General features: G+C 34.1%; 1 protein-coding gene across 2 annotated transcripts in view; it reads right to left on the bottom strand.

Annotated features, from left to right (window-relative positions):
- Positions 1-27,595, bottom strand: part of NCAM2 (neural cell adhesion molecule 2) — a 321,807-nt gene that overhangs the window by 59,626 nt on the left and 234,586 nt on the right. For both annotated transcript variants that reach the window (XM_068911269.1, XM_068911278.1), the window contains exons 11-12: positions 26,447-26,543; positions 16,062-16,235 (exon numbers count right to left, since the gene is read on the bottom strand). In XM_068911269.1, coding sequence (XP_068767370.1) covers positions 16,062-16,235; positions 26,447-26,543 — 271 coding nt within the window. The remainder of the gene's footprint in view (positions 1-16,061; positions 16,236-26,446; positions 26,544-27,595) is intronic.

Here is a 27,595-nt window from a genome sequence, read left to right as displayed (position 1 = left end):
TAACAATTAATTTCATAAATGCTGCTTCAAGCATCTGGCTAAAAATGTCAGAATTAAACTAACACAATGAAGTGAACTTCAATAATGAAAATATTTCAAGTGGTGTATTAGGATGACAAAAAAAAAAAAAAAAGCCACTACTGCCACTCAAATCATTGGAGTAACATCCATTAATATATACCGAAACAGGATTAGGCCTTTAAATTCTTGTGAATCAAAGATCTATAGTATATATATATATCTCAAAGATATACAGTATATAGCATATATAGTATATAGTGTGTATATCTGAACAATGCATACTAGCATATTGTGCATAAACACTATATACAGTACTCTATATATAGTATATGTGCACACACTATATACTATACACTAAATATCAGATATAAGCAATATAATATAATGTTCAATAATATGACTCATAAAAGCATTTTCTGCAGTTGATATAAAAAACAATGCCCTCAAAAATAACTTTAGTATCTTGTGCACAGTCACCAAAACACAATTACCCTGTTAAGCTCTTCTTCTCCATATATATAATTTTTATTTTTATTGGGTAGTTTCAGGATTATGAGATGGCAAGCATACAATTGAGGTAGCATCAGCAGCTTACAGTTATCCAGGGGATTATCTTTGATAGCTATTTTTACTCAAATAAAACTAGTAAGAAAAGATGAGGTACTCTAGTGGAACACTTATAAAATGTACAGTGCTGTACATTAATGAAATTAAAGTAAGCAAGGCTGTAATCCAAAACCCTTAGAAAAGAATGAATTAGTGGACTGATAACACGAGTTTATAATATATTTGAATTGACATGAACCCGGAAGATGTGTTCTGCCATTTAACATACTTATGATGTAGCAAGGAATAGGTCTTCTTTAGAAGGCTTTATTCATTTTCTAACTCATTTATTTAAAAAAAAAAAACTTTCATTCTGTATTTAATCTAAATCACAGCATAGCATACAAATTTGAAAGAAAGTCCTTGGAGAAACATTCTTGGAACAGAAATAACCTACTGAGATGGATCGTTATATCAGTAAACCGTTCAGAAAAACTCATTCAACCCAGAAACATAGTTTCATGAACTGTATTTGCAAATGACATATTTTGCAAATGACATATTTGCCAATACTAGTATTGAGAAAAATGAAAAATTACTAATTGTATGTAATATTTTTAGGCTGTAGGCTTAAAAAAACCTATTAGTACTCCTATGGATAATGGAGCCCATATTATCATGACACTTGTTTTTAAATTGTTCTGTTACATCTATTTGACAATAACATAAAAAAAAATGTTTTAGGTACAAATTTCCTACTTGTATTGAGTAGCCTCCTACCCTATCAACAATCCTGTGCATCTAGGAACTAATTTTGGTAGATTTTGGGTCTTATCACCAAGAAAATAACATTTAGTTTTTAAATGTATATTCTAAATTAAAATAAAGCAAAAGCACACTAGTTTTACTTTTCATCTACATCTATCAAAAATGCTTTGTATATTTCCATTGCTTTCAGTGCATGGCAAAATTCTTCCGGGTTACTATCAAATATTTCTTGCAAATAGGAAGCAGTTCCCTCAGGTATGTTCAACTCAGCTGTTGTTTTTTGCTACCAGTTTTCTTAGTTTTTTTTTTTTTTTTTAATTCACTGAAGTTGCTGATGACTTTAATAATTGTATACCATACCCTAAACCTAAAGACAGTATACAGTCAATTTTCCTGGCCTACTGGTACAACGTGAATCCCAAGAGAGTTTTCTCCTTGCCTTCCACCCCTTGCAATTTCAGCATGCCTTATAGTAAAATCTACTTCTAGTAACTCCCTTGCTTCTACTCTGGGCATCAGAGTAGAGGGGCCAGAAAAACTGATCTCATTTTAGAAAACTGGGCATTACATGCACACTTTCATTTCTCCTTTTTTAGCTCCAAGAACTAGGCATGCTGCCAGCACTGAAACCTTCAAACTATTCTAGGTTATATTTCCCATTAAAAATGATAAAGAGCTTTCACTGAAATTTTGACACAAAACAGTTTCCTTACTTCACCAAAAGCATCTCTGACACTAGAATGCAACCAAATATCCTTCTCAGTTGTTCATGAAAATACACATGAGGAAGTTGCCCAATCACACAGCCAATAGGTTCAATTAGTTCAACCAAAAAGGATATGCTAGATGAAAGGTGAAGATTTAGTTATCCTGGCTGACCAGAGATTTAAGTCTGTGTTTTCCACAATCAGGCTGTGTTCTTACTATTTTTATAACTGGTCTTTCTTTCCTTGGAGAAAGTTTGAAGTTATTTCCACATCCTTGACCTGATGCATGTGTAAGGAGGGATAGGTCAGAGGAGGAAAATTTATTAAAAATTGTGATTTTTTATGCTAATGTTTGCTGGTGCAATTTTCATTATGCCAAAAGTAAAACTCTCAAAAATTATAAATTTCCAAAATTTTTAGGCAAACTCCTGTAGAATCAGTATTAATACCAACTAGCTATTCTTGCTTCCCCCACAGGAACCCTCTAAAATATATAAAAACAGTATGCAAGTACAAAAGTACATAGTAAGAGTGTATAAGAACATATAATGTAGATACTGACAGTTTGTAAGGTAATATTTTTTCATCCTAACATTCATGATTTTTCATATCATCAGCATGAAATTTGAGCATGAAATCTGATGGAAGCTAATCTTTCTTCCTCTTCAATTCCTTTAATTTCATTTTGTTCTTAAAAAGCCCAACACTTTTTTCCATAAGCCATTTAGCATTTCTTCAGGTTTGACACAACACCATTTTCATTCAGTAGTTTCTGTACTGTTCTTTTATATAATAAGTATCCTACTTTGCTGCTTTGATTGCATTGTATTTAGCTGCAATGTATACAGTTACATTAAATGTCAGTTTAATTTTTAGTAAGAATTATTTTAATAACTTTTTTTTTCAGCAGCAGAAGACAAAGCCAACAGATGATTTTTATTACACTAACAAGATATACTTCTTTCCCTCAACTGAGTAACAGCTAATATTAAAATACATAGATGCTCAAAGCTTACTGAGCATTAGGATATTTTTTTTTTAAAATAACTCCCTTTCATTTCTCCTTTTCTGAGCTTTTGGTTTTAAAATATCCTATTCTAGCTTTAAAATGACCACAGACTAATGCCAAAAACTTTAAAAAATGCAGTTAACTTTCATAAATAGTACTGGTATCTCTTAAAGGGAAGAGAAGGAAAAGGGAGGGGAGGGAAAGAGAAAGGGAGAAGAGGAGAAGGAAGTGTAGAGAGTGAAGAAAAGGGAAGGCGAGAGGGGAAAGATGACGGAAAGAATGGACAAACAATTTAAAACTCATTAGGTACCACCATACTTGAAGTTTGGGAGAGAGAGTGCTGGAAACAGCTGATATTCCCTGTAAAAAGATCTTGTTAAGCAAAACAAAGGCATATTTAATAAACTGCTTACACAATTTTGTAGGCCAAAACAGAAGTAAATATTGAGCTTTTAAACTTGTGATTTAAATGCATTTCAAAAAACAAATGCTCTTTGAATAATGAAACCTTAGAACTGCCAGGTCTCTTCCAAGTATTCATTAGCCCTTCATTCTTTTTTATTAAACAAATTATTTTGTAGAACTAGTCTTTCAAGAAATACTGTTTTAGAATTTTTTTTGCATAGGACTGTGCGTATTATGGACTGCTGAAATTTATTTCATGGTAAAACTATAAGTAGATGTTGAGGGAGATGGGCTTATTTAGCCTGGTGAAGAGGGGTGACTGAATAGCCACCTACAGCTATTTGAAGGGCAGATATAAACAGTGGAGCCAGAGTCTGCTCAGCAGTGGCAAGTGATGTAACAAGGGCAACAGCCACAAACTGCAGGTTGGTATGTTCAGTTCAGATATTAAAAAAAACTTACTCACTGGGAGAGTAAGTCAGCACTAGAACACGTTACCCCAAGAGGGTGTGAAATCTCCATCCTTGGAGGTTTTCAAGACTGAGTTAAAGCCATGGCTCACCTGATCGAGGACTGGCACTAGTCCTGCTTCAAGCAGGAGGCTGGACCAGATAACTTCCAGATGTTCCTTGCAGCCAAGAACCCTACGATTCTATGAAATAAAGAGGAATCATACCTTGGTTCTTGCAACCCAGTTATGTCCTCTGTTTTAACCCTATTGTACACTTCTTAATGCAAGGACGTTAAAGTCCTCTGATCGAAGAAGCAGGCAACCACCTGTAAAGACCTACACTTAAAACTTTTTGAGACAATAAAACTGTACAGTACAATAAAATCAGTGGAGGTTTGGACTGCTACCAGGTATTCTTTATATCTTGCAAAAAGAAGGCATCGTTCAAAATGCTTTCAAGCATATGACTAATGTTCTCAGTATACCAGCATGAGGGTTCCTTATTAAATATTTATTTGACTGTCATTGCTGTAATTGTAATAGAACAAATTACACAAATTTCATAGACCTACTGCTAAGTATAAAATCTGATGAGGTTTTCATAAATCAAATTTATTTTCTATGGACTTTTATTTGAAAATTCTCCTGCAAGAAAAATTTCTGGGCCACTGATACAGCTGTGTTCCATGAACTTCTATTGGCAATATGGATGCATAAAGACAATAGAATTAAGTCCTCTATATGTAAGTAGCACTTTATTGAGTGAATATATTACTCTGCATTATGTAGTAAAGGAATAACTGTGTTAATCTTATTGCAGAAGGGCAATTAAGGCATTTATTAAGACCTGTTACACTGTTCCATTTCCTTCTCCATTTTTCTCTTCACAAACACCCATCAAGGCTAAGCTCCGGGAGATGACCCAGAAAATAAAAGATGGTCTTCTGAAGAGAACAGGGATTCCATCTGCTAGTAGACTAAACTGAACATGCTGGCTCTTAGATCATAGCAAAGCTTTTAAATGCCAGTATATATTGCCTGTCTTATATCATGGTCTGGAATCCACCTAGAGTATTAAAGGAGGGAAACACACACATACACACATTATATATAAACATATATACATATACATATGTACATACATATACACACACAAGTGTACATTTTAGCTACAAGAGCGTACCTTACTTTCTTCTATGCCTGCTGCAGTTACACCATTTTCTTTCTTCTTCAATTGCATACATCAAACTGTATCCCATTCCATTCTATCTGATATATGCCAGAATCTAAAATCTCTTACACTCTCTCGCAGGGCAGGAAGAATTATTTTTATTTCACTTTTTCCTGCTTGATTTTCTCTTATACCTACAGTGGAGATCCTGATGTGAACTAATATCCATTTCAAGCTTGCAGTTCAAAGATGGAGTTGAAAAGGCATCCTACATTCAGGACTCCACAAGTTCTTTGTTACTGAGAGATCTTGAGTAAAGGGTGAGACGGACTTTCGACTTCACAGCAGACAAAAGTCGCATCTTCTGAGCCAGAAGCCACAGTGGTTTCCCTCACAACTGTTCAGCCTTCAGGCACCTCATCATCTTCCTTTGGAAAGCAAGGTTTTTATGTGTTTCCCCTAAATACAATGCCAGAACATTTCACGGTCTTTAGAGCTTGCCTTCACAAATTCTGTTGCAATAGCGAACTGCCAAAATTCCATTTCATGGATTCAAACTGAGGTACAGAAAGAGTTCTGATCTGTCTATACCTGACATGCTATAATTTAGCTAAACAAATTGGCTTGCCACATGTATATGCACACTACTACAGTGCAAGTACCAGGGATTTCTGAACCTGAGTTAAGCCTCAGCCTCAGCTTGACTGGGCAGGCACCTTAAAAATTTGATCTGTATGTGTTTTTACAGATGTGACGTATCTGGAATGTGTTAGACTGGATGTGCATGCACACAGTTTTCAGGACCATATTACTGTTTGAGAAATATCAGGCAAGTACAGGACAACTAGCGTACCTTCTTGCAACACCTTGACAGTTTTTGGTCTGAAAACCCCTGCCGTTTGGATGAAGGCTGAATCCACGCTTCTGCTATACCATAGCCACTGACAGACTGAAGCTTGTCAATCTGCAGACAGAACTGGGCCCACATGACTGCACAGCTTTAGCTGGAGCTGCTTTCCACCTGACTGACTTTGCCGAGTGAGCTCGCGTCTTATCCTCAAAAGGCTGAGCAGGCACCTTCCTTGCCCAGGATCACACAACCCCCACTGGAAATTGGTAAGAATGGGTCTGCTCCCAGGGGCTGCTTTTAACAGAGCAGAGTCTACCTCGGATGGAAACTAACAGCTGATCCTAAACAAATAACTCACTTCTGGTCTGAATTTCTTTGCTGTTTATCAGGGGAAATAAGCAAAAATAAATATAAAAATATCCTTTCTGTTTCTCTTCTAAGAAAACAATGACAGCAGTTTACTTTTAACATCTGCACCTTTTTCTACTGTCAACTAAGGTGTGCTGAGCTGCAATTGACTGCTCATTCCATTGAGACTCTGCAACAAATTTGAGACATTTCATGTAATTCACTAGTTTTCTTATGACGTTACGAAACTCCCACCCTACTAAGAGATGCACAAATAAGAGACCCCCTTTCTTAAGTAGATGGCCCAGGAACACCTAAGAAAAGTCTCTCAAGCTCTCTTTACTCATTACTAAAAATATATCCATACTCTTAGAAAGCTCCATGACAGATGTTGAGAACTCAGGAATTCTTTATTCTAAGACAAAGAAATATGTGACGAGCACAAAACGAATGCAAATTTTCAACACATTGCTCAGAAAAATGGACAATTTTTATAGGCAAATTAATATATGTTAGCAAGCTTTGCATCCCACTTGCAACTGCTACATAAAGTTCTAATAACTTTCAATTCTGTTATAATTCTGCAAACTAATGGTAATAAGCAGAACAACATATATAAAATCTACATGTCTTTTTTCACTTGCTTTTGCTTACTTATTTATAGAGAATTATGTACTGTAACACACAGCTGAATTCCATATTAGAAACTGCATGCATGACTTGTTCTTTTTTAAATTATTTGTTTTACTTGTTCAGTTTTACATCCCAAACTATCTACTTAGTTTGAATGCCAACCAACGTCATCTCCTATGCACTTCTCTTGCATGGACTTTTATCACTAGCCAGACGTTTTAAACTGGAAGCTCTAATTAATACTAACCATCTAATGATGAATGCAAGTTGCTGTAGTCTAGCAGCTACCTAGGAAGCAGGTTATGAGGTCAGACTTCTCCCTTTCATTCATTCCTCTAACCAGTGCAATTTTCAACCCTGGAGCAAGCAAAGTGTAAGCAAAAAGAGATTCTACCCACTCTGTCCCCACATGCAAGAGCACGCAAAAAACTAACCATCACCTTTTGAGGTAAGAGTAAGTCAGTCCCTGGTGACCACTATCTTCAAAAAGGCCACCTACACAGAGACAAGTAAAAAGATTCAAATGTGATCTCAGATGTGTCTTTTAGAAGGATAATTTCAACAACAAGCAGTCGTTCTGCTTGTTGCAAATACAAAGATAATTTTCATTCTTAACTTTTTCTCTGTCATCAGCTTCCCGCTCCAGCACATAGCACACTATATTTTGTTTCTTGCCAATGGGGAAAGAAAAGGGTAGAGAGAGAAGTGACAAAAAGCAGATGCATTTAGTGATACTGTGAAATGCAATACAGACAGGGCTATGCTATCTCTCTTTTGCTCACTGTTCTGTGTAGCAGAACAGAAACTCCACTCATCATTACCCTATCTTTGAATGACCTTGAAAATAATTAAAGAATATTACATCCTCCTGAAATACTTTACTCCCTTGTACTATAAAATACTGCTGGAGCTAGTATATGTATAAGTATTCCATATGTGTACTTTAACTTTTCAAACTAAGCAGATTGGAAATGTAAAATAGATGCAGATGAGCACAATACTAATTTGAAAGGTAAAATTTGCAGCTGCACTATGCTTTTCATTTATCAGTTATTCATATCCAATATTACATGGCACAATTCTTCTTAACAAGATCTATACTTAGGAGCCGGATCAGCAAGCCCTTTAGGTCTAATCCGCGTATTCAGTGCAAATTTATGTGAGAGCGTACCACCACAGAAAGCTTGAGGACATCTAAACAGTGACTACCAAGTCTTGTCAGAAAAGCAGAAAAAACACGCTAGAAGTCACAGCAAAGGAACAGCAGGAGAAAATTACGGCAGGAGAAAATTATCTGGAATATCTTCTTCTGTGTTTACCTGCTTAGTTAAACATACCTACAACACATTTCTTGTGATCAAAAGTAGCTTGCATTTTTTCTTCAAAGTTTTCAAATCTGTGTCTTTTTAAAAACAAGGTTCATCATAAATCACGTATTTTGCCATTTGCTTTGCCTTTTTGACTAAATCCAATTGCAGAAACAAAATTGCGAGCTACTCAAGAGGAAGAATAACCTCAGAAATTGCCAGTGGTTCTATCTGCATAACATTCAGTCGCTTTTGGTTATGAACTCAAGCTGTGAAATAGATTGTCTGGGTTTTTGTTCATTTCTCATGACATTTTATACACCTTTGAAAGTGAAAAGTACTTTTCATTCTCCTGATTATTCAGGTCTGTATAAAAACTTCCTGAAATATTTAAACTTAGCTTTCCCTTTACACTCCTCCTCACTTTCCAGTCTCTCTAATCCATCCATGTAATTTAGTTTAAGACATTTATTTATAATCCAACCTTTCTCTGCCACAACAGACTTTAACATCGAAGATTAAGACGGATGCAGGCCAAGGATAGTACAGAGACAGAATTAGAGAGACGAGCAACTTGCATACATGCATGTACACACACACACACATACATGCACACACGTTCATTTATTTAGATAAAAGGTTGATATTTTCCTAGCTTACTTATTTAGTAATTTATATTTTTTGGTAAACTGTATCCATTCTTTCATTCAGTTGTATCATACCATGCAAATTATATCATCATATGTTAACCCAAGAGCTTAGATTTATAAAAGTTAAGGATGTTATTCATGTTATGTGCACTGTTGCACCTTTATGCCTTATTAAAATATATACATGCAACTGCCACATTCCGACAATTTTCAAAGTTGGACTAAGTTTAGAAAAGTATTTCTGAATTAAGCTAAATATCTATTTTGTTTTGAAAAGGGAATCCTAAGATTCTAGGCTCAGTAATAATATTGCAAGCATACTATCTGATACTGGAAATGACCTACTAAGTTTTTTGACAGTATTAGAAATTAGTGCCTATTGACAATAGACAATTTCTGAAAATAAACCACTCAGTTCAATTTAAACTAACTATCAATATGATATTTTAAAAATAAATAGTTTTGTGTCATTTGCTGTGGTACAAGTTGAGTATACAAGCAACAACAGATTTTTCAGGCTTGTTTTGTGTTTTTTCCATTCAGTTTTGCATTGGTCTTAAACTGCCTGCCTCACAGTCAAGTAAATGGAGAGTCAGATTTTAAAGCTGAATTCCTAACCCGGAAATGTTTTCTGTATGACTTATGGCATCATTTAAAATGCACAAAAATCTTTTATGACTTTAGGTACTTCTAAATTTCTGGAGTACCCACATGATATTCCAGAAATGCAGAAACACTCCTCAAAAACAGGAAGTGTCACTTCAGAATCAGATGGGATCATAATTCATGTCCAGGGAACCAAATCTGATGGTTATTTCATGGAATTCAATATCATAGATACTTATTGAAAACATATTTTCCCATCGGAATAGGTTAATGATAATGTTAAATTCTGCCTTAGCAGTTTGCACTAGACATTGATGAATTGTATCTTGATGATTTTGGACTATCACTTCAACCATTAAAATAATTTTGAATGTTGACTTAGCCGACCAAAATACTTGCAATTCTTTCTGTTTGATCTGCAAAATATACTCAAATACTCTATTTAACCATTAAACTCATTAATGAAATTATTGAATTATATGGAGTTCATATCTCTCAGGAGTGTATTTGAAAAGTCTTCCCAATTTTACAATGAAGCACTGTTACACTTAGAAAGTGTTCCAGTAATCAATTGGGTGAATAGGCTCCTGCTTCAGCACAAACGAAGGAGGTAGCACAAAACCTATAACCTAAGATGTAGTACATAAGAATGATAACTGATCTACATATTAGATGTTTTCTCCATGACCATAACAAGATACTGCAACTGTTATATTTCAACACGAGAAAAAATCTTTTCATGTATAAAGCTGTTTCTGAAACATCAGTGGAAATCATACCCTATAAATGTCTGAAGGCTTCTGAAAGAATGTCTGTTTATGTGGTTACTATCAGACAGCCTTACTTGAGGACAGAAAATGCAGTTTAACAGTTTTACTCAAAAACCTGAACTGCACACACAAAAAGCCACAATTTCACTGATTATACTCTTGGAAAATAATACGTACCATAAAAAGTAATATAGAAAATTGAACAGTCATATGAAATGCACAGAATATTTTTGACTAGAAGGTTTATAATGAGATTTACCCACGCATCATACGTATATGCTTTCTCTCTGATTTAGCCAATTCTAACGTAAAAAAGACAACACAGAAATAGAAAACTTCAAGTTTTAATTATCTCATCAACACTCATATGTACACAACTTCCATTTATGTTAATGACACGTGTGATAAAGGAAGCATCAGTCCCAGATATAACACACAGCACAGTAGTGTTAAAATATATTTTGGGTTGCAGAAAATCCCTACTTTATTATGACGTGGTTAATAAAAAGCTAAGTTTATTAAAAAAAAAGAAAAAAAGGCATGGCCTAGTTTAAAAAAAAAAAATGTTTCAGAAACAAAACAAACAATCTGTAGAGAGATTCAAAACTCAGGGCAAAGCCCTGAGCAACCTAACACAACCTGAAAGCTGGCCATGTTGTGACCCAGGGGATTTGGACCAGATGATCTTCAAGGGTCCCCTTCTGCCTCAATTATTCTATGATTCTATGAAGTACAAGGAATTTAAGGTACTTAGGCAAAAGATCATACCAAACCAAACCAAACCAAAAAACCTGAACCTGCTGAGATATAAATGTGAATTTACAATGAATTAATCATTTCAAATCTGCTCTCCAGTTCCTCAAGATCCAAGAGAGAAAACCAAAAGTTCTGCTGAGAGCAGATAATAATATTAGTGAAGGCAGATAATAATATTAGCAATAGTGCTTGAAGCTTGAGAGTTCTTTTGTAATGAAAAGCAAAACATTATACTTATTGAATTCTCCAATTTATTGCATGAGATTAAGATGCTGTAAAAATTTTCTTAATAAGCTTTTCTTAAGAAAAACCATTTTTGCTGTGTTTTTATATTACACCATGAAATGTATTCATAAATAATACATACATTATTATATTTCATTACAATTAGTGCTTTATTTCATAAAGCATCTGCTTTCTGCCATCCAAAGAAAAATCTCAAAGTTAAAAAGAGTATATACCCTTATCTATTAAAATTTGAAACACTTAAATACATTCTGAAAAGCAGCTTTTGCAACATGGTTTAACTTTGATTTTTTCTTTTTCTACAGCATATTTTTGAAAAGTATCTATGACATTACTTAATATAATTCGTCCATTGTCAATAGTATTTGATGATATTTGCTAATATCTTAAAAATGCTGAATTATATATCTAGGAATAATTTGTTTAAAAGACTTGCAACTGGATAACTGATGTTATTGATGTAAGAAATTCTTTAAGTATAAAAAAATACTTAAATTAGCTAGGCATTATTACCTAAGCAACTTCCTTAAAAACTTAGAAAACCTAACACCTCTTAAAATATTATTAAACTGAATAAATTGACGGACTTTCCTCTATCTGTGCTTAAAGTCTTCCCTATTTATTGAGATGTTATATAAACTAGTAATGGCTAAATTTAAAAAATACAAGAAATTCAAGTTCAACCAAACCTTTCAGAAAAAATAATGAAAAGCAATAGCTTAAAACAATAGATTAAAAAGAACGTTGAGTCTTAAATCTGAGAACTTCCAACCCAAGAACAAGGAAAAACACACTATATGGATGAGCTGAGTATTGTATTATGAGGCTCTAGATCCAGTGCAAGGGCAGAAACAGAACATTGCGAATCCCACTTAATATGAGAGTGTGTTTTCTTCCTTTCATGTTATTAACCATTAGGGGTAACACTCGTGGTAATACGAGCTATTAGCAGCTTAGAGGGAGCAAGAGGGAGAATAAGTAGGAAGAGAGACTACTGGCTACATACACCTGAAAATGGAGAGCTATCTTCTCTAAAACAAGAGTGACAATCAGTCACATATGCAGTATGTGAATCTCTATAGTAGTCTTAACATGGGACTGGGTTTTTACTATATCCTACATTTTGCTGTACTGCAAGCAAATTGAGTGGTACTAGAACTGCAGAAACTGTTTTTTCCTTGATATTTTACTTTTATATGAGTTTTTAATGTTCTGAAAAGAACAATTTATCAACATGTGTATATATACATATAAATATATAAAAATGTAAAGAAGCAAGAAAAAATTATACTAGAGTTGTGGGTGGTAATATCCATCCTATGCTGAAGTAAACTGCAGCATAACATTTCAGCATTTTTTTAGTTTCTTTTATTCCTGAGCAAAACGTCTAAGAAATTTTGGAGAGCATATTTGTTCAAGTTTCAGGCAGACTTCCAAACTGGTTTAAGCTTGTAGATAAGCTACATTCATTTCATTACAAATACATTATTTGCTGCTCTGTGAACCAAAATTATTGGTGGTTGCATTGCTATCAAGACAAAACAAAATCTTGGTGGCTTCTCTTCTGGTTACAGCGGAAGACTAGAAGGACTAGAAGACCCAGTTTAGCCTGGACAGTCGCCATGTGGGAAGATTAGAAGTCTTTGGGACACTGCTTTCTCCAGAATGTAGGATTTTCTGTCTCTTCCTCTTAAGCGTGGGTCTGGGAATTTACTCATTACCCACATTGTGCCAAGAAAGAAGGCAGTCAGGACTGCTGTGCTGTTTTATCACTCCTGCATTAAATCAGCCTGATAAAAAGATATTCTGTAAAATTTCCTCATATTTTATCGTGGGTAAAAATTCATGACTCACACATTATGCATGCATCCTTATTTGCGATGTGCAAGCAGTAACTGTCCCTATGTAATAGCATTTATATCTGAATCTTAACCATAAACCTGCCTCTAAAATTCAAATACACAAAAAAAATGATTTTGTTTCCATCGAAGAATATTGACCAACTGTGGAAACTGTGATGACCTAACTACAAATCATATAATATAGAATACTAACTGCATGTAGACCAAACATCCTACTCCTATGCTTCAACTGAGCAAAAGTAGAGGCTTGGAATGAAAATGGTCTTCAAGTAACTTACATACAATGGCAAACTGTATCAAAAATATTATGCATTTTTATCATTTAAAAAATGTTAAACTATCTTAACATATCCAAAAAACACAAAGAAAATCGGAACGGCCTTCACATTAAGAAAAGCTGATTTAAAAATTCATTCAGTAACTGAAAAGAGAGATTTAGAAAGGAGTTATCTAAACGGTATCTACCATGACACAGTAAATGGGATAAAAAGTCATCAAGAGAGGTTTAAACAGATTTTTAGAAAACTTGCTGAAACCCTTTGAATGCTCAGGAGATAGGTGAAAGCTGAGCTCTTCAGAAAGACTCCAATTACAGTTTGCAGTATTGTCATACGAAAAAAAGCTAATATTGTTTTTTTGACATATCAGTCTTGGAAGACTTTCTTTGCACTGGGCTGTTCATTCTGTTCTGGCAATATACAACTTGTTTTTCTGTTTTGGCTATACAGAACATCACAAATATAACAAACTTTAAGTCCTTATGGAATATCTGCAACAATTTATGATAAAAGCAACCAGGTCCCTTTTGACTACCCTGTCAAAATTATGTAGTGTAGAATCAACAAGATTTACAGAAACAACAAGATGCCTCCTGCTTAACAAATATCTGAAAATCTGTAGTCATTTTCAGTCTTTAAAGTAATTCAGAGAAAAATTTAGAGAAATATAGTGCATACAATCTTTCTATGCAGGGTAATATAAATAAAGATTTCAGAAAACAGCATGAATTAATTATAGATCTATGACTCATGCTTAGTATGGTCTACTGTACTCTCAGTAAAGCATACCTTCCTGATATTTATCTGTTTACTAGGGATATCTGATTGCAGGCCAAAGATGACTCTTTAAGTCACTTTGATAGCTGCTAGTTTTTGCCATCATTTGGAGTAGTCTCTGATAATATACGCTAGTGAAAGGTACCTTTAAGATGTCCAAAAAGGCTGCGACCTATTTTTGTTTTCTCACCAAAACCTCTCAGTCTTACAGCAGGCGCAAAATGAAGCGAAGAGGAAAATATACATCTGAAAAAAGGGAAAAGCCCTCAAAACTTCCTGGTGAGGAAGGACGATAAACGAAAATAAGAAAGTAAAGGGCACAAAAGGAAGCCACGAGGTAAATAACATGACAGCATTTAGCACCTAACGTAGCCTTTTGCTCAGAGAAGCTGTATCTTCAATTTTAATAGATATAACAGTGGAGGTCCTAAATATTTATAGCATACTTCACAGTGATATTGACTTTATAACTACCGCAAGCACCTGCCACTCTACTTTCCATTTTTACTATTAACTATCGTACAATTCAAACAGATAGATATTATACTAAAGAAATTCCAAGTGGATCAATATATGTTATAAAGAAATCTCAAAAACTAGCTCTTTACAAAAACTAAATATGTAACGCTGAGAGTATGTTTCAAAATCAAACATAGTGAACTTTTGAAGAAGGCAGCTCTAGCCAACTCTGATAACCGCAATGGTCTGTGCAGTTTTATATGTTTCCTAATTTAATCAATTAATCTTTTGACAAACTTCATATTGGTAGAAATGACAGAAAAATAAAGTTATAGGGGGAGTGAGGTAAATACATTGTTGTACAAATTTACCACTGAAGACTCATTCATTCTTCCTTTACATTTAAATTAAGCACCTCTGTGACTGTACTCACTAGTCAGTGGCTTGGTTCTTATTTGTGTATGTTGCATTCTACTATACAGATGCCTCATTTTAGGTTTTAGTATCTCATATATTGCAATTCTCAGCATAAGCATTTATTGGCAATTCACTGAAAAAAGTAGCTAAAATAAATAAATAAACAAATAAATAAAAGTAAAACACATAAGATCATTTGCTACATCTATTCTCCCCTTATTGTGCAGATAGCTACAAAATAATGTTGTAGGCTGCATTCATTCAAAATGCTTCAACTTGCACTACCTGTTAAAAATACCAAAGGGTAAATATGGATGCAAGCGATCACTGTTAACAGTACTCTGTCCAGACAGTGTCTCAGCGTGTTCTCAAAGAACATTTGTCTACTTTGTGAGGTTTAGGCGTATTTTCTATGTTCAGAGAAGTGCAAAGAGAGCATAGAGCTGGTCAGGAACAGGCCCCATTTGTAGCATACCCAATACATAATATCTAACAAATGCATTTAACACGTTATTTGTTAAACAATAGTTTATAAATACACTTTTGAAATAACAATAATGAAGATTAGCAGGTATGTAGAAAGGTTACTAAGCAGCTCAAAATGAGTAATTCATCCTCAGGATTAAATATCACGTAACAGCTTACTTACTTAAAAATTTTAAGTTAACTGCATACTTAATGCACATTCTGAAGCAAGCTCTTCTATGATTTCTGCTTTCTTTGAAATCTGTAACTTCAAAAATGTTCTTTGTATCTACTTGTCTGGATAGTGAAAAAATGGGAAAGAATTGTAAATTTGTTCACCAAAGTTTTGTAAATCTAAAAAGTAGTGATTTACTTTTACAAGATCAGAGCACAATTCCTAGTTGGTATTAAGAGATCTGACTGCATTATTATTAGCTGAAGATACAGCTACTGGACTAAGAGTAATGGACAAACAAAGAATCAGTAAACATAAACTTGCATTGTTTTCTACTGATATCCTTCCAGTTAAAATACTTCCATTTACTTTTTGTAGACTTACTTTGAACTCCATGGGAGCGCACTATTTTCCAGGTTTCTGAGGCTACCTCTTTTATATCCACTTGGTAATGATGAATGGGCACACCTCCATGCGAATCTGGCTTATTGAATGAAACTTTGGCAGTGGTTTGTGACAACTCTAAAATTCGTACTCCATAAGGATTTGATGGCACATCTAGAAAAGCAAAAATATCAATTTAATAAACTGTAGCAACAAGATAGACCTAAACTAGCAGTTGATAATCTACCACAAAAAGTTTCCTTAACATCTTGAAGAGAGATGAAATGAAAACTGAATGTGATGAAATAATATTTGTCTTAGATAAATGACTTAACTTAAGCTTTCTAATATAAAGCTATCAGAAAACTACGTTTATTTTCTTGTATGCTAAACTTTTTCAAAAATATTTTCTATACCTGTCTTTTATAACATGATCTTTTTTTAATAGCTAACTCAGCAAATAGGCAAATATAAGAGTTGATTGATTAGTTTGCTTACTAAATAATTATGTAAAGGAGAACAACAAACTTTAAATCAAATTTAACAGAAGAAACAGTTATGGCTAAGTAGATCAGAGTTCAGTTCAGAGACTGAATTCCTTTAAATGAGATTAAGCCAGAAAACTATAGAAATCATATGGCCATTTTTATGAAACTCTGAAACACAGCTGAACATACAAGTCCTCTTCCCTCCCCCTCCCCCCCACAATAGACTAGCTTCCAAACTATCAGCAAACTATTAATCGAAGGTTTCTATTCTCCTTTCAGTTTAAGAAATAATTTGCAGAACAGGTCAGAAGAAACCTATTTTCTCTGAAATCAAAAGTAAGGGCATAGCTTTTGAAGTAGGAAAAAACTATGAAAAAAAGCAGGTGTTTGTAGTATTGGGTATGAAATAAAAGTGAAAAATTAACCCTGGCTCAGTACATATGTAAAAATGGAACAATTACATTACACTCATAACATATGACCAAATAAACTAACAAACAGAAGACTAATTTTTCTATTTGTCCTACATTTTCAGCATTATTATTACAAAAAAATGTATTGAAAATACTAGGAAGAATTTTAGTTCCGCGGAGAGTTGACGTCAAGGATTTGAAATGCTATTAGAAAAATTCTCTTCTGATACATCTGACAACTATTTGCATACGGTCTCCTTTCTGCTTACACGTTTGACATTTCTTCTGTTTCCATGGTATGCAAGGTATGTTTACAAGGATAGTATAAGACCTGAAGCAGATCAAAGCCTATCATTTGGTCAGTCAATATTAAACTTTTTACATTAAATGTAGCATTTATGCATGGGCTGTCAGACAGTTGAGCACGAAAAGAGAATCAATCTGAACTTCACCCAGTACTGGTACTTGAATAAAAATGAGCCTAAAATTGTAATAAAAAATTGAATAATGGGGTTAAGGACACATCCTGCTACAAATTCACATGAAAAGGGCTCCCGCCAAAGCTTTGCTAGAGCGGCTGATTTGTTCAACCTTTTAATAATCAGGCATCTACATCTTTCCAGAAAAGTCCCCTACACTTATCAGAGTTGAGTGTCCAAACATTGACACCATACCTGCATGGATTCCTACAGTTAATCTCTCTGAACATAGGTCTCCTGAAAGCTCCAATGCTTATTGTTCATTGTGCTAAAAACATCACAGATTTATTTTCATGGACGCACATTATTCATGTCTTTTACTCAAAGACAACTAAATGATTTAAGCGTCCAGGAAGTTTAAGATTTGGGTAGAATATACTTGAGGGATTCAAACCCTCTCAACAAGTTTTTATGAAAAAAATGTTCAAAAAATTCAAACAGATTCACAGAACAAGAAGAACTAGCTATACCAGCTGCTGGCTAAGCAAGCATCATTATTCCAAACGTAGAGGAGGATGAGAACTAGAACTAATTGGTGCCCTCTTTCCAGCTTCTCATTACAGTTGAGAGCAGAAGGGCTATTCCCATCAGCGACAGTACCTTAGAAACCATCTCACATACAGATTCTTTCTCTCTCTAGCTCAAATGACTATTCCAAGAAGAGTGGAAAAACTCCAACATAAGTACGGCAGAAAAACAATCCAGGCTGGTCAAATTATAGTGGCATGGCACAGTCTGAGAGATGCAGATAGAGATCATTCAGAACGGGGAAGATAATCTGGCTCGCCAGTACTGAAGGTGAATGGCCTTACCATTTAGCTATGAGCTAAAAGTGCCTGTGGATACCTACAGTATTATGAATAGTTCTTAAAAACTTTCATTACTTTGCTGATGCTAAGAGTATTCAAAATGGAAACAAATGGTTTTGCTTAAGGTTTAATGAATATTTAATTTCACTCAGTTTATTTTTATGTTAGGTTTTTCTTTGGTCCTTTTATAAAGCAATTTGGCTTATGTCAGTTTGGATCAAAATAATTTTTTAGTAAATTTCTGAAGCAAAAATACATTATTTACGTATCCACTGTGATCTTGACTCTCAAAATGATGTCTTTTCCTTCTATGTTTAAATGTGCATATGATTAACCATAATAAACATAGCATAGGGAAGAAGAAGAACCTTATGTTCTCTACTGAAGATTTGAGTGTAATTTCTGCCAAATGAAGATATGGTTCCATTTGGTAATAAGCATAAAATGAAGCTCCTGTGAAAAGGCAGTAAAATATTTTGCATAACTAGCATGATGCAATACATTTAAAACTCAATAAAGTGTGAAGTATATCTATAATACTATGTTAAATATGCATCTCATAATCCAAGCCACCAACACATGCACAGGTAACTTTTATGCAATATTCAGAGCTGAATTACATCAATATCTTATTTTAAGAAAACAGTGAGTCACCTGAAGAAAATACAACAGAAGACACATTACTAGTCATAACCAGAAACAACTACTAGCACTTTAGTTTAGATAAAACAGATTAAAATATCTACTATAGCCTTCAGACTAGCTAAACCTGTAACTTTTTCCCCAAAGAAGATCATTAGCAGCATAATAAACTAAATCTAATTTTGTAGTTCTCTATAAAGAGTATGACTTTGGTTGTGCAAGGTAAACAGCCCTCTGGACTTGATCTAGCTAAACATTTCAGCTTGTGAGCAACCTCCTGTCAGCTGAAATTATCTGGAGGGCTGCCATTGTGTTAGACTATAAGGTCTTAGCTCAATGTTTAGGAGTGAAGAATACATTGCAAGATTGTGTCCACTTAAGTCTGCACCTGGATAGAACTGTGGATGCTTCCTGCTTTCTTTCCTTCCAAAAACCAGAAATAAATGAATCACCTAAGAGTTTGCTATGGACAGTAATTAATTTTTCATACACTGCTATGGATATAAGCCTAATAAGTATGTGATAAAGTGATCGTGGGATTTCTTTCCTACACATACTCTAAAGATCATTTATTGATAGCACATAGTTTGATATATTTTTTGTCTTAGAAGCCCCACTGCTACCATTGTTGTCCTTGTACTGCTGTCAAAACGAGGGGGAATTTATCAAAGGCTAAGCCTTTAATGAAATTTCATTTAAAATTAAAAAAAAATCAGCTTCAAACATTTAGATAGTCAACTTAATCTTCTCTCCACAGTGTCTGTGTCTCTGTTTAGTAATGTGACTGTATTCATCTATGAGGTTGAAGAATTCCTTACAAGTAAAAGATCTCCAATATTAATTGTGAAATTGCACTTGATATATTTTGTTCTCATTGCATAAAGCTCATTAGCACAAATAAACATTGTGATACACTTGCCTAAATTAAATAAGAATTGATTTAGTTCCAAAAACATTGCAGCTTATAGAGAAACATATACAGAATTATGAGCACATATTTATCTCCACTGATAAACACTCTGTTGAAGTGTATCATGTTTTACCCAACCTGTTGAACCAGTCTTTTTCACTTGGGATTTTGTTTTCAAGCTATGTTTTGGACACTTTTATGTAAAAAAAAAAAGATCTTTCTGAGAGTTAAGCAGCTTTGCCGTACATGGAAAAAAGGAAGTGACGATATTGGGGTCAGAGACTTATCTTCCAGTTAGCTTTTGTCTCATCATCTCCTGTCATTAGGTTTCTATCTATCTCCTGTCATTAGGTTCCTGTCTCCTGTTATTAGGTTCCTAGTGAAGTTCTGCAGCTTTTCCTGTCTCTGTATGTCTGGTATATATATTGACTAAAAAGAATAGCACCTCTAAATGCCAAAAGTAAGCGGTATCACGGCCATGACAGGGAAGAAGTAGATGAGGATGGGTAGGAGACCTTTAAAGTCAAAGGCCTTCATGAAAAAAATGTGCTCGTACATCCTTACAAGGTAGAAAAATTTCTATATTAAATCTACACGTTAGGACCAGTCCTGCCTTGATGTCTTTGCTCAGGTAAAATTACTACAGAATTCTTCTATCAAATCACTGGGACTTCTGGCTAAATGAGGAATAAATTAAGAAACAGAGCCACATCTGGCAAATACATAAATAATAAAATAAAAGATACATGCACACAGAGCAAAACACTGTTGCAGTGCTGATAGTTTCACGCTGCTTCCTGAACACACACGCTTATCAAAAATATTACTATACCTGTTTTCCTAATAAAAATCCTTCAGTAGATGCTGCTAAAGAACAGGTGAACCGCAGGTTTTAGGACTGAGATCTAGATTTCAGATCTGTCCATATTTTAGGAAGATAAATGGGCTTTTGTGAATTACAAGGCGAAAACTATACAAAGACCAATCCAACCATCCTAAAAAAAATCAGTAAAACCCTGCAACACTGTCTTTCTACATTATTTTCTAGGGAGATTCTTTGTTTTTATTTTGCCTGGGTGAAAACACAAGTATTTAGAAAAACAAAGAACAATATCCATTATTTTTAGAAAATATCAGCAACAAAATCTGGATTACTAAACTATCAAATTTGATGTTGTACCTCTTGTCAGTTATGGATCAACCTTATTGCATTTTGAGCATGACTTGATTGTGTAAAATAAGCTACAGAATGCAATTTATGTGAAACTCAGTCTTTCCCATGTCTTCATTTGCTTTTGATGCCATTATTCATCTTCACTGACTTTCTGTGTATACAGGATGCTTAAGTTATATTTGATTAAATCAAGTAGCATGAGACGTCTCAATATCTAATCAAATTTTAGAATTTATTTTAATTTTGCTTTTCAGTTCCCTGTGATATTGTTGTAGAAGGGAAACATGTACAGCATCTCTTTTTTTAGGTATTATTATATGTCACCACCTCTAAATGCTATAGAATGCTTGATGTTCTATAGTATACTGTACAAAACACATAATAGGAACGATTTGGCAAGACAGGTTTGAAATTCATCAGCAGAGCTGTATGATATAGCTAATTTGCAAATTGTCTATATGCACTGGCTATTAGCATGGCTTCTGCCAACAGTTGCTCATGTTAAGACCTGGTTACTGCAGGTCTCCATGCTGAGCTGCAGTTCCAGGCATGATGTGATGAGATGAGACTCTCAGCTTTCATCAGAAATGCAAGTATCCTCCCAGGTGCAAAGACTGAAAGAAAGACTGAGGTAAAAAGGTGAATCAGAAACCTTTTAGCATCATAGAATAGGGGAAAGAAAGGGAAAGGGAACTGTGCAGGGAACAAGGTCGTGAGAGTCATAGAAGGGAATCATGGTTCATTTGTAGGGGCTCTGGCCCAGCTTTATAGTGCTATGTGCAAAATACACATTAGTATTTAAATGAAAAAATAACTTTAAAAATCCAGTTTAGCCCTCTGTGTCACAACTTAACATCAATCTTTTTAAAATAATAATATATCCATTCAAATAACATGGTAAAAGATTATCACAGGCAACACAATTTTCTATTCACCTATCCAAAAACATTTGAAATAACAATATTGAGACCTCAACAAAAAGGTTAAAATGTGTGTATAATAGTTAATACTATCTCCCTACATACTCATATTTCACATAAACTATGATTAAATTTGATCCGGGCAAATCTAGGAATATCTCTGCTCACCTCAGGCTCTGAAAGCCATTGGAACAATCTGCCAAGCTCACCTGGCTGGCCAAAGCCTAAGCCTGTCATAGAGAAAAAACAGAGTATAAGCAGACTTCTAGAATAAAAGCTGTGTTTGTGACGTGAAGTTATTCATCTGTAGTGCCAAGGAATGAAAAAGAATGTGTTTTTTGGATTCTACATATTATTCAAACAGTAATTCAAATGCTTAAGCAATGAAAAAGGAGGATGCCAACCATTTGGTATTTTTAAAAATTCATCATCACTAGTCTGGTGCTGAGCACCTCTAAATCTTAAGCCTTCAGTGAGTGCTGAATATTCTCAGCATTTCGCAAGTAATGGCCAACCCTTTTCAGTGTTAAACCTCGAATAGGCTGCAGTTCTTCAATTGTTTTGAAAGCTTTAAAGAAAACGTCTGGAGTTCAGGCTGACTCAGTAGCTCTGTATAATTAGAGTAAATAGGTATAGTTTTTCTCTTGTACAAAATGGTATGGTTGCAAACTGCTTCTCTATTTTGAAAGATACCTTATTCTATCATCAATAATCTCTAAAGGAGGGCAACAGAAATAAAGATATCAGCAACGAGTACCATATCACTTTTTAACTAGCAGTAAATCAAAAAAAAAGGAGTCCAATTCTGCTGAAAACCAACAACAAAAAAAAGAAAATGGAACAAAACATGAAGCAAGTAGTCATTCCTGCAGAATGTTAAGAGAAAACAATTCAGTAAAACAATCTTTATATTTGTAAAATTTACCCTTGGCAAGATACTTTGCTTAATAATATCACCCAACTGGAAATAATATTTATTTTTCCCTAATAGATCTATTGTAGAAGTATGCTATGCTCCAGCATCAGGACTTATAAATCAAAGTCAGAAGGAAATCCAGGCTGTATTGAAACCCATGAAAAAAATTTATTCCTGTGATTATTTTGATGTTTAGCCCCTAATATCCTCTGTCTCCCTGACTATTTTTCATTTCCAGTTGATACTAGCTTAAGCGTAAAACTTGCAGCAGTGAACTACATTTGTTATTTACTGCATTTCTTTTTAAAGTCTGTTTGGGTACCCGTGCTAACAACATCAACCTTTTGGGATAGTGAATGCATTACACTACTGGATGTAGTGCCTAGCACAACGGAGCCCTGACATACCCCAAAAAAGTATTTCCAATCCAACATAAATACCACCTTAAAATTACTTATATGAAGGATACATATGCACTATTACTACTACAAAATCCAAGTTTGTTCCTATTTTTTGCATCTTATTTCATCATATAGAATGTCCATATATAGCTGATGCTTAATATAATAACTTCTCGTAATTATTTGTTTCACTAAATATGTCTTGATTTACCTTTAAATCAAACACATTTTTCAAATGAGCTGATCAAGTTTTTGTGCAGAATTGACTGAAATGTTAAATAAATTGTTGCAAAAGTAGAAAATACTAAGCTGTTTGAAAAACTGGCATCAGTAACATCTGTGGCAATTGCATTAAAAGCCTGAAACAGAATTATAGCTTGTATGCAGTATTTGCTCTCAGTTGCATTTCCAGGGTCTCTCATACGACTATTTGCTGAAATAAAACCCATAATTAAAATATCACAGTCATGGTTAAATTAAAAAAAAATCACTTTTTTTTTTTTTTAAATTAATAATGAGAATTACCTTATATTAAAATTAATTATTTTCAAAGACCAGAGAGAAATATCTAGCTAAGATAATATTACAAGCTGCCACACAGGCAGACAAAAAATAATCATCATGCTGTGTCAGTGAATCGTGTTGCGATATTTTGTTTTGAACATCTAAGAAAAATTTCAGGAGATATAAAATATTTGCTGAAATACTACTATATGTATACACATCATTATGAGGACAAAACAGCGCACAGCCATAACCATAGCATGACTTCTTCACTTTGCTTTAGCATAAATGTTCTATCTTCTCATCTTCTACTGTGCTGGGTGGTAGGACACCCACAGGATGCACCTGGGTTTACTTCTTCACTAACCTAATATCTATGTTTATGGATTAAAAAAAAAAAAAAAAGACTTCTAGTAGCAAATTTTCTGTTTTTGAGAGGAACTGAGAAATTATTCTGCCAGCTTCCATGCTGCCTTTCCTACTGTTCTTGTCTTTCAGTAAAGCCTCGTATGTATCAAACCTTAGATATAACACTTCAGAGACTAGAGTAGCACTGCTGAATCAATAGATGCATGTCTTGCCCTGAAGAGAAAGCCATGCTGCTGAAGAGAAATACATGTAACTGACCAAAATTAAGGGGTAGCTGCAGTCCTTTTGTTTGTCCAATTTTTGACGAATTTAATACAACTCTGCAAATCCTATGTCATGAATATTCACAAAATCAAGTCCTGAATTTTTAGAGGGATGAATCGATTTCATAAATCAAATGAGAGGAGAAGTAATATACAAATAATACATGTAGTTTACCTATTCAAGTCAACATTAACTTCCTACAAGTCATGAGACTTCTTAATTAGAAGCAGAATAGTTGGCAGATAAATTAATTGCTAATCCATTTAAAGCTCAGAGCTCTTCTAATATTACTTCGATTTTAACACGTCAAAAGGAATATACATGTTTCATATTTAAAGGTCTATTTAGTAATGATGAGCTGCTACAGTTATAATTTTAGCCCAATTATGGAAACTTAATCGTTGAAGTACTTCCACTAAAGCAAATGAGATCAATCAGATAAATGAAATGATCATGAGAGTGAAGGTTCTAGAAACTGGTCTTTTCTGTTTTTTTTTTTTTTTTCACAAAAAATAAAATGATTTTAGGTTTTGAGTATGGGTCAGATTGTGGGAACTCTTAAACTAGGGAATATTTTGTAAGGAGGAAAGTAAGGAGTTTCATTGCGTGAAAAGTAGTTGGGATGAAGAATGTTTTAATGCAAAAGGAGAGATAATACTTTTTTAATTAGTAGCACGTAGCTATCAAAGGAAGAGTGGATTCACAACACAGCTAATATCAGAAAAAGTTATCAAATAGAGGGGAACAAATTTTGTGGACAAAGTAAAACCATGATAAAAATTACATTTTCCTACTTTAGAAAACACACCTGTTTTAAGCACTGATTAAAAGAGCATATAATATTAACAGTAAATGGTATACCAGTAATCTTTCCTTTAAGGCAATTGGAAAGACTTTCAAAGCCATGTACAACTTATATCTAACAAATCTCTTAATAAACAAAACAATTGTGCTTTACAACTCTGAGATACTAAAAGAAAATAATTATACTGCTGTGCAACAGTATAAGGAATTAAAATGTAAAGTAGCCGCACTATGACTGGACATGTGCCTTTCAGCAATTCACCCAGAAAGGTCCTGCTAGTAGGGCTCCAAAGAGTATTTTTTCTTATTAAAACAAAATCAAAGTTTTAAAACATATAATTGAAAGTTACAACTGAAACATTCAAGATCTTAAAAAATATACAATTCCTACTTAAAAAAGCACAAGGCTAAAAGGTCTCCAGTCCTTATTAGAGGAGTTCTTACCTCTCCCCTTCGAATGTATCAGTCAATGAGGCAGTATGGCATGCACTCAAAGCTACATGATAGAAATCCATCATAGCAATGCATCACAAGGGATGTAGTCTTTGTTACTGTAAACTGGATTATAATTCCATAGATGTCAGTAAAGCTGGAATAATTTACATCCTGTAAGTATGTACATCACATGTTGGGAGACCTTGAAGATTGCTTAACAAGCATTGATCCATTCCAAAAGAAAATATCATTGAAAAAAATGCTAGAAAACTCTCAGTTAACAGTTATTTATCCCAAAGAACAAATATACAGTCATATGTTCATATATTCCTAAAATAATGGTAGATGGACCTAAAAAAATATCCAGAAATTCTACCTAAATTGGTCACTGAACATCTCAGAGCTTGAATTACTTCAATCTAGCTTGCTAGGTCAGATTCTGCTATTAAATAATTAAGACTGCAAATGAAGACAGAATGCAGTACTCTATCTCCAGACATGGGAAAGAAATTCTTTGCTGAAGTATTTCAGTCTTTTGTGATCCTGGGTTTCTCACAAAAATGCAGGAGAAAACAGAAAAACTTTCTTAATCTTTCTTAAATTTGAGAAGTATAGGGGTAAAGAAAAAAGTTAGACTAATTCCGCTTTTTCATATATTAGAAGGGCTTAAAACTAAATGTAAAGAAGATTCATATCCTGAAGGAATGCATTTATTTTACTCTACTCCACTTTTGGAGAATTAAAAAATAACAACATTCCATTGAAAAATAACGATCCCAAGAAAGTGTGTCTGAACTTCATTTTGATAAAAATAAAAGAAATATTTAAAGAATCTTGGAAGCAACTTATTTACTTACCAGCTTGACCAAGTGTATACTCCTGATATCTTGCTCCCATTCTGTTTGTGGCTGTACAATTATATCGTCCAAAATCATTGTCAGATGTGGGAGCAATCTTTAAAATGAATACAGTTTGTAATTATTAGTTTCTAATCAAATACCAAAGTTCTTGTAAAAACTTAGCAATGTAAATATATTCTGCTTAACCAATATGCAGATGTGTTCTTACTTCATCCTATCTAGCATATTTCACAAAATACAGATCTAAACACATCCTTTTCAAGACAAATTCCCCTTTTCAAATTCAAATGAGGAAACCAAATAAAGCAAAGTGGTGATATTGTTCATCTTTACAATTTCACTTTTGAAACAAGGAAGAAAATCCAATAAATTGCACATTTGTTCATGGATACACTATTTGCAGATACTGATGCAAATTTTGACTGAAATAGGCAATGATAAGTCTGAAAATTGCTGTTTGCTACAGATGATGCAAGGATAATATTTCACTTTTTATTATTTGAACGATTCACAATATACCAGACATTCAGGGAAAAGATATAAGGAATGTGGCTCAGCCATATAGTCAGGTGAATGCGGAGATAGGACAGAACAAATTATAGATACCATTGCAACAGGGAGCTAATGTCTTGCTGGAATCCACTCTCTTACCCAGCTGTTGAGGTGATACCTTCAGTTGTGAAGAACCCATAAGAGCACTCAAAAAGTCAAAGGCTGCAATGTATTTTGTGTCATTACGTAATGCTATGTGAAAGCTTTACTTTAGGTCAAAAAACCTGAAAGATTACCCTCAAATGAAAAAAAAGATTCGGTTTCTTTAAATCTATCCCCTTTACTCCAGGTTTATAGAGAGTTACAAAACTAGGATTCTAATGTCAATCTGTATAGGAGTTCTAACAACAATATGATAGCAAGCAATGGCTGTCTGTGTTTTTCTAACCAGCATTTTCACTTCCACTCCTTCAGCACAAATTTTAGCTCTAAAAAGTACCACAATTCCCAGCCTAAAGGCAGGTATCTTCACCCCTGTTCTGATTCAAAACACCTGACAAAAATATGGATGTAAAGGGTTTCCAAACCCATAAATTGCTAGGGAGGAGCACAAGGTTTCGGAATAATAACAAACAAAGAGATTGTATCATGAAA

Source organism: Struthio camelus, chromosome 1 (assembly GCF_040807025.1).
Source record: "Struthio camelus isolate bStrCam1 chromosome 1, bStrCam1.hap1, whole genome shotgun sequence".
NCBI classification, from domain to species: Eukaryota; Metazoa; Chordata; class Aves; order Struthioniformes; family Struthionidae; genus Struthio; species Struthio camelus.
The sequence above is the reverse complement of the archived record's forward strand: the minus strand, read 5'-3'. Positions and strand labels throughout refer to the sequence as shown.